At 38.9% G+C, this 9,487-nt stretch overlaps 1 protein-coding gene across 1 annotated transcript in view; it reads right to left on the minus strand.

Annotated features, from left to right (window-relative positions):
• The window catches only part of myo1d (myosin 1D), a 105,439-nt gene extending 97,056 nt beyond the window's left edge, over nt 1–8,383 (minus strand). The window contains exon 1 of the mRNA XM_056365819.1: nt 7,151–8,383. Coding sequence (XP_056221794.1) covers nt 7,151–7,245 — 95 coding nt within the window. The 5' untranslated portion in view covers nt 7,246–8,383. The remainder of the gene's footprint in view (nt 1–7,150) is intronic.
• Nucleotides 8,384–9,487: the final 1,104 nt, after the last annotated feature.

Genomic DNA, 9,487 nt, shown 5'->3' on the forward strand with positions numbered 1-9,487 from the left:
TCCATGACAACTTGATCCAGTGACTAAGATCATGTAATATGATGAAAAGCTCCAGAAAAGCCACTAAATGGCCGTTGAAAGTTACATTTAGATCAGAAAATGTTGTCAAAGTATAAGTAAACAATAATCTGATCAGGCATTCATTGCCAATTTACGACACTTGACACCAGCCATCAGTATTCTTAACTCTTCAATACAAGAAAAAGATCTATAATATTCTGTTAAATACTACAGACACCATGGGGTTGGCACCATATGTACAGTCTATGGTTGGTTGGTCCTTAAGAAATATTGAGGTTTGATACCCAGCTCTTGTAAATCCCACATCTCGTTGTTACTGTAACTTAAAATATCAGTGATGAAGCAAACTGTGCATGTATAAATATACATATGCACATTTATAAGAGGAAATGGTGAAAGGCAGTGGCTCGATGAAATGGCAAGAAACTATGACACAAGGGCACAAAAAAAAAAAAAAAAAAAAAAAAAAAGAGTAAAATCTGGTTTTGGAAGCTTGTGAGCTTGTGCTAAAACGGCCTGTTCCCGACCCCGCCTGCCAACTCAGGCAGTCCACAAATGAGACGTCTCTGAGAGCTGGTGAACTTATTTTAGAGGGAAATAAAGCTACACAAGCACAGCCCCTGTTTATGTAAGGATGGTAATGTGTTTCAGATTACAGACGGTTGTATGGAAATTCTTGTGGCGAGACTGGACTTTTCACTGTTGGATTGCAGGGGAGCGGGGCCTACCAAGCATTTCTCTAAGAGCCTTCTATGAATCCAGCAGTTCGTGGGAGACTCTCTTTTTTTCTTCATGATTAGCGAGAAATCTCCTGGGAATGTCAGGCTGAGGCACTGAAGCAGCACTTGAGTAAGGAGTTTTCATGAAGTTTTGACTATTAAAACATAAAAAGCACACTGTGCTAACACAATTAGCCCATCATCGTGCACCTTTAAGCCTATGATTGTAATTGATACTCCACTCTGTCACTGCTGGTCTTGGCAAGGACAAGCGCGACTGGGACAAATGAGCAGGAAGCTAACAGTCTATCTTAACATTCATCTATAAATATTTCCCTTCCAGTCACTGACCACCGCTAAGAGGAAAAAACTTTAATAAGCGGGTTGGGATTAAATATTCTTAGAGACATCTGCTGCACACTATCACCCATTTTTATCTGTGCTGCAGGCTATGGACATGTCGGCTGGGACTGTGTGTTCTGCACATGGACTTTGGTTTTATTTCTGAAGAATGAACAAAGGCATGATAAAAACAAATAAGAAGGATCTAGCTAAGGAAAGCATGTTTCCATGTCTGATGTTTGTACCTTTAACTAACCTTTTCAGTGGAATGACAGACCTATTTACTGGGCCATATGTAACAGGAAGTGCAGTCCAAAGTCTGACCCTTGAACTTGGATTTCTTTACCTAGAAAGCTTTACTCTACCTGAGCCACATGGTTACTTTGATCCCTTTGTTTACCTAAAAAGAGGGAAGCTGTCCCTTTCTGCTGTTCACCTCTTCTAGTCTACCTGCAGTGACAGCACTCACAACAGGAGAGACATTGTTCCTTTAAAAGCACATGAAAATAATTTGGCAAGTAATTCTATGGTGGAAATCCAAGATACACCAGAGATAGAGTGACAAAGTTAACTTCGAAGGCTGGGATTGTGAGTTATGCAACTCTGAGAGCATGTGACTAAGAGTTATAGCCCCACAGTTTTGACTCTCAAATATATATATATATATATATATATGTCTTGTCTGCACAAGATTCACATAAAGATTCACAGTGAGGTTTGGTAGAGGAGCTACAGGAAACAATGAAATGTGAGCAGTAAAGGCAGGGGAAATGCCAGCTTTCCTGCTTCGCTCTCCTGCCTCATATTATTGGAGACTTCCTGTTCAAAGTCCTTTTTAACTTCCCAATGGTGGGGTTCAAAGGTCAAATCACTCGGAGCGGTTCATATAGTCAAACAAACAGGAGCTTTCAGAATTTCAGTGCAATATTTTCACTTACATAGACATGACATTCTGGAGATATACTGTAAATCCTGAAAATTATTATCTCTAGCCCACTGGGAAAACACAAGGAATTTTTCGCCTCTGGTTGAACATATTTGTACCAGATAGTGTTGTTTGCTAGTGTAACACAGTCTAAGCAATCCAGACTGTGTTGTGCACTAAGCATTCAAATAGTGCACATAGTTGGGAACGGATTTTGTTTTGCCATGAGATACGTCATGCACTCCAATGAAATTAAAACAAACAAACAATCCTGTGAAGCTCAGACCTCGCTGGTTGCTCTTGACCTATTTTCATTCATTTACGCAAAAAAAAAGTCAGTTTACATGGTGTAGTGCTTGTTTTGTGAACTGGAATATCAGATGCCAATTAGGAAGTAGAATTTTAGTCCTTCTGTAATTATTTGGGAAACACACGGCAGTTTTGCAGGAATGTTATTCTTTCCCCTGGATTCCAAGGAACAGACAAAACAATGCTGCCTTATAAAGACATTTAGCAGCAGTAAAACTGTGCCTGGCTGGTGGGATACGTACACATGCTGTAAGCTTAAAGGACAGTTAAACCCACAGTATGCATGGAACCTACACTCAGTCTTTAACTTTTATTTTATCTTTATTTAGAAAGGTTAAATTCCTCTGTACAGTATGCGTGACTTTACTAATACCCTTTGGGCATTAATTAAATATCAATTTATAGAATGAAAGTATGTATTTTGATAGCACAACTCCCTGTCCATCTGTAATCCACTGTATTTTCCTATCAGATGATTCTCCTACATAAACACACGTTGGTTTAGTGGGCTGCGCCGCACAGTTTCGAAGTCCATAAAGTCTTATCTGCTGATTGGTCAATTCAGGGAAAAATTCCCAAGACCCTACAGGAATTTGACTTGAGCGTTTATCCTACCAGACATCTCTACAGAGAGACTGGGCATCTGCTGGGCTCTATTTAGAGACTGGGAGGCTTCTCTGGAACAGGACACACAGTTCAACCTCAAGTCAAACAAAGTAAATGTCAACTTCAACAACCATGTCTGGCCACACCGAGGGAGAACGAGCAATCTTTTCCAAAATCACGCCTCACACGCAGCCGCTGTGTGTCTTGATTACCTGCTCTGTATGGCAGGCGTTTAATAGCAAAAGTAGAAATCCCAAGCGCAGCAGTGTAATTCAGTCGGTTGCTAGCCAAACTCAGGCACTGGGGGAGTTGCTAAATGAAGGTTGGCTCCACACCAAAGCGCGGCTTTTGACCCACTTCAAATAAAAATATTTGGGGATTTTCACAAGTTTTGGAAGACTGAACAATGTGTGCTTCTCAAAGAGCAAGCCCGATGAAACACTCCTCTGGAACTTGTAAAGATTTTCAAATGAATTAATTGTGAAGTGTCTCTAGAACTGAGCTTTGGTGTGCAGCAAGCCTTTTTCATTATGCCAGAGATTTAACTGTCAGGTTCAGGTCTCACATGGTGTAAAATACACCCAGGAGAGATGTGCAGAAGTGCTCAAGCACCACTTGTTTTGTTTAACTGTACCAGGACAAATGGATGCCTCTTGCCGTCTGCATCCCACTGTCAAATGCACTCACACGTGCATGCATGCACGCGTGTAGCCTCAGACTATGGGAAAAGGAGCAAAAAGGAAGCACTCCTTGCTGGTCACACCCTTTACAAATAACAATCTGCACACGCCATCTCCGGACTGAGATGTCTAGCTGGAGGGAAAACCAACAGACAGAAAATGGGACACAGAGTTGGGAAAATGAGGCCCGGAGCTGTCTGGGTGCTCTCAGGTCCTCTTGCCTCGCTGCCAAAGCTACTGTTCACACCACAGCTTATTTAATTGAAAAGGCATGGCTATAAAAACACTGTTAAGTAGAACTGCCTTGTTCTCTATGAAACATGTATACTTGTGCACCTGGCTCTCTATCCTAGCAGACTTTTCAGCCTCAAATTCAGACAGTTTAGGGCTGCAACTAACTATTATTTTTACTATCAATTTATCCGCTGATTATTTTCTCAATAAACTGATAAATTGTTTGGTCTATGACACATAAGAAATCAGTGAAAAAGGCCATCACAATGTCTTAGCACCCAAGATGAGATAATGAAATGTCTTGTTTTGTCCAGTGCAGGTGCAAAACCCATTAAAGTTATTCAATTTATTTTCATGAAAGTCAAGAAGAAGCAGCACATTCTCATGGAAATATCAAGTGACTGAACCAATGAATAAATCAATAAACTGACTAATCATTGCAGTTCAAGTTATACACTAAAACTAAAGTCATGAATGGTTGAAATGTCTGCATGGCATCAAATATCAAAACCTGCCATGTAATCTGAACAGGTTTTGTTTACATATTCTTTGATCTGATATTTCCTGACTTGGCAAAGTTCTTGTGTGAACATTGTTTGTTTGTTTTGAACATGACAATTCGAGAAATGTGAATTGGTTTAGTAAACAAACAAAAAGGAGTTCAGAAAAAATCCAAACCAGATCCTAAACTATAGATTTATCAACTGCTGATCACTTTGCTTAAGTGCAACTCATCCATAAGCAAGAAAATGCAAACCCACATAAAATAAAAAAACCTATAGGGAAACCTGTTAAACTGCTAAAAAGCGAGTCACAATTTATCTTTCAACTGTGTAAAGAACAGTTAACATATCTTAAGACTTCGCTGTCTTGACTTTGGAGATAGTAGCTGACAAAACAATGTCATCAAGAGGTCCATTTACTGGCTGTTCTGGAGATCTCTATCAGTATCTATTTACAGGAACTACAAAGATATAACAAATAAAAAGCCAATAGTAAGATTAACATGGAATTCAAATGTCTAATAGCTTTAACATCTGGTCTGTCATTAATGAGAACTTCTCATACACAACCTATCTTCTTGTTGTGATGTAATATTAAACCTCTTCAAAATGTTCATACAGTCAGCCCAAACCTGACTTTACACTTCCAACCATGAGTTAAACCTCACACACTGGTAAAAGATTACTACAGACATACAGTGCTTAAAGCAGAAGTATGAGAAGTTCATGAATGTTACACTGCTGACACTGCTACAACAAACTGTCAAGACGCAGACGAACAGTTGATTAGACTTGAAGGGACCTGTTTCAATCAGGACCAAGTGGCTCTTGAAATCACGACACAAACTGTCTTAATTTATCACCCCGAGGGCAGGAAGAGGAATCAAGCACTTTGGTGCAGAGGACATTCTTTCTTGTAAGAACTCTAAGTAAGATCCATAGCTCTCTCTGTTTGGCCATAGAAGGGAAACCATGCAGTCCAGCAGGAGAAACCCATCCAACCTGCATCCTTAAAATCCTCCAAATATTTATTCTACAAGTCATTACTGGCAGTGTGTATAAAAAAACTGCACAGGGACTGGCTTGAAAACTGAATTCATCAACCACTACTGTGGGCAGTATTGAGAAATTATAAAAAGTGAGATGATTATGATGAAGTTTTACAACCACAGTACGTCCAGCCTGCTTGGGCTTACAAGAAACTGCAAATTACTGTAAACCAGATCCAATTCAAATAATTCAAAAATAAAGAAAACCAACTCACATCAGTCAGATTTTCAAACTGTCAACTTGCTAGCAAAATTGACAGCATTACTCGACTTCTGTATATACATGTCTGCACAGCTTTCTACACAAATGTCATTTGTAAAGTATTTAACTATATGTAATCTATAAAGCCAGCTTTTCAATGTCCATTACGTCTCTACTTTTGTTATATTTGTTATTTTAAATACCTCCTAATATGTTTCATTCCTCTACATACGGTTTCATGTACTGCTGTCATATGTGAATTTCCCCTCTGGATATCAATTATCTTTATCTTATCTTGTCTTATCTTATCAATTACCAATAACTCCAACCTATGAAAATCATAACACCAGAATATTTCAGGGTTTCTTCAAGCTATTTCATCCTTACATTAAGACAAAACAGAGAGGAAAAACAACAGCACTCAACTTGCACAAATCAAAACTGCTCACACAATCCGTTTTGCTCCTGTATATCTTAATCTGCCAACTTTAATAACAGTTCCCAAAGGCTATTCAGCTGCTAGATAAGATGTAACAAACATTTCAGTAACATATATGTCCTTAACTTTAGTTTTGAGATGATATTATCAGACCATTTCTCCTCAAACTTGGACAAAAGTTTATTTTTCATGGTGTTATGATTACAAAAGAAGTTATTTCTTGTGTTTTCTGATCTATCATTTACTACTGTGCCTGCAAACACCCACTATAGAGGCATCATGTGAACATACAAGTCAAATATCTGGAGTTTCCAACAGTAGAAAGCTGCACTATAGATCTCCTTCTGACATCTTAACAAAACTGTCTACAACCACCGAGTCCTGCTGAGTAAAAGCTCTAAAACTGCCATTAGGGATCAGTTTGCACTCTCATCACAGATGGCAGAGGTGAGGAGAGAAGAGGAGATGGGGAAACTGATTCCAAGCCACAGCCCCATCTAAGACGTAACGCTACCCCGCACTTCTCTCTTCATTCACAAAGCATGCTTGACATCATGCTTGACACCGGGCCACTGACAACACAGCTGATCGAAACCGGTCTATTCAAACAGTGCAAATTGTGCTCTGTGTGCGTGTGCGTGTGTGTGTGTGTCTTGGGTGGAGTCTCTTACTACATATTTCACAGGGAAAATACAGGTTTAACCGAAAGGTAACATCAAGAGGAATGTACACTATTTACAGTGTGGCCCATCGTGCCAACAACTTTCATACAAATGGCTTATTGTTGCTTTTCAAACACACAGGATTTCACACGTGGGTATCAAAATTCAAACACAGGTGAAGTGACAACATCTGCATCAATGATATGCTAGGTAGTTTGATAAGTGTTCATACCGATACATGTTCAAATACGGGTCAATACTGAGCAATAAAAGACGGTAGCACCTGTTGAATGACAACTACACATTTACGGTTGAAATGAAGCTATAAAGGCACTAAATATGTACTTTGACCTGATGAGATACACACACTCTCTGTGTGTCCCCTCTCCCGTGCTCGGGGGCTTATTAAGTCTGCCGGTGGATTCACAAAGGTGAACGACCGCTGCAGGGTCGGCTTACCTGAGTTTTAGGTTAGCCATGAATTCCTCAATAGACACGTTGTCCAAAAGCACAAAATCTGCTTTTCCAAACTCCAGACTCTCGTGTTCTGCCATGTTTCTTCTACTTTATTCTCACCGAAACTCGTGGAAATAAAATATATATATATATGTATATCAACGGCTTGCTTTGAAGTGCCGACAAAAGGTGAACATTGGCGGGCTTCACCGAGCACCTCCTCTCCCTCAGTGGACAGCTGTGTGGTCGATGAGCATTTTCATTCGTCCGGTAAAAAGTCAAATTTTAATTTCAGTCATGTTTAATTAAGGTCGAAAACGGTTATAAAAAATATACTGCAGCTATAAACAGTGAAAGTAAATGCTCGTAAACGCGTTTTTCCTTCTTAGAAATTCGGCTTTTGTGTTAGAAATAGCAAATTATCCCAAAATATCCTCATGTCCATACAAAGTTTCTTCTCTACGCCAATGTATCCCTGTCCCGTTGCATCGTGCGCCAGCTCCGTCCGTTTTCCTGGAGTTTCTCTCTGTAGTCCACACAGACCATCCGCCAATAGGATTGAAGCATTCTCCACTAATCCCCGCCCCCCCGCTCTGAGGAGAGGTGTTGGTCAGACTGTGCCCTATGTGTAACTTGAAAAGCATTACAAGTATTTCTGAAGACCACTGCTCCACTGTTCCTGATACATATTTGAGCGATGACGAGGCCACTTCTAAGTTGTAAAACACTCGAAGGAAAACCATAATGTTTTGGCCTGACTTTTATGATGCCCTCTGTTACCATAAAAGGAAAAATTAGGGCTGTCAGGTTTTTTTCTCAATGGGGATATGAATGAAAAGTACAGTTGTGATAGAGGCTGTATTATTCTTCAATCAATCCACTGACTTTTAACTATTTAAAATCAGTTGTAAACACATCATCTCTTTTGTTCTGGCTTTGTTGAGTCTGAATGAGGCCTCCTGCTTAAAAGCTCCTGTTAAAGGAGCTGAGCACCAGGAACAATTATCCACCAGGCTTACACTGATGTTAGTGCGCCACCTAGTGTAAAACAGAGGTAAATGCCTTTTCTACATCATTAAACTCAACCTCAAAGTAAGAACAGTAACACAAGCCAAACGAGCCATTGTTAATTTGTTTCAAATTTGGTTTCTACCCTTTGAAAAGATATATTTTTCTTTTTATTTATTTATTTGATTTTATCTATTTATTTAAAAGGGACAATGCAATTTAATGTAGTTCCAAAACAAAGCATGAAACTGATATGTTGCACAGAGAGTTTATAGCTATTGCTAATTTTCAACTCTTGTCCCTAGTTGGGCTTTAACAGCTTTTACGTGTTGTCAGAATAACACAATAAACTGAATTAAAACATTTTGTATAATTTTTTCCAAAAATGTTTAAATGTACACTTTGAGGATGACTCAATCCTCATGTTATAGCTGCATAGTAAGCCAAATGATAGGATGATGGCTGAGTAAACTTGTAGACATAGTAATTGTCAAGACACTTCTCCACCTGGATTGGGTGGATAGGAAAGCAAGAGGCAGTACCAGCCTTTGATTGAAAAAATAATAATAATCATCAATGTTATCATTACTAAAGAAAATACATTTACAGGAAATCTTGTCACCTTTCCATTTGATGTTAGGTGATGTTAAGAGATTTGTCACTAGTTCAGAGTTTAATGACTGACTTTTCTCAGATCAGGTCTCCAGAGAATTAAGAATGAATGTTGAAAATCATTCAGTTTTATGCAAAGAATGTTTTTTCTTTTTTTTTTTTTGACTGACCGACTTTCCCCTGAGCCCTTCTCTGATGCTATTTGCATATGTGAATGAAAAAGTGACACATTCAGGAGCTGATGCAGAGCATGGAGACGTGTGGAGGAAAAACTGTATAGAGGCTACCTGAGTCAGAGCTTCCTGCTGCTGCTTAAGTGTTGTTTCTTCACACCTCAGGCTCTCTGTCTCCTGCAATACAACATCGTGAGCGTTTTTAACACGGACTTACATGTTGTGGCCTCAAAAACTATAAAATTCTTGCAGATTCATGATAAATAAGGATTAACATAATCAGGAATGATTAAGATGTTCCAACTCATATCCACAACAGACAAAGGCGGAGATTCGGCGATGATGTCCTCTGTTTTTAATGGTTGAGTCTGGTATATATTTTAGACTACACATCTTAAAATATCTGTTTTTAGGCAAAAAATAAAAATAGGATTTTTTCAGTGCAGAGAAGAGTTTGAAAAAAAAATTTAGACCATATCTTTGGGAGAAAAAATTTAAATTTTGTAAGTTTCGTAGATACTTTTGTAAGAAGTCAAATGTTTCTTTG

Source organism: Seriola aureovittata, chromosome 21 (genome assembly GCF_021018895.1).
Source record: "Seriola aureovittata isolate HTS-2021-v1 ecotype China chromosome 21, ASM2101889v1, whole genome shotgun sequence".
NCBI classification, from domain to species: Eukaryota; Metazoa; Chordata; class Actinopteri; order Carangiformes; family Carangidae; genus Seriola; species Seriola aureovittata.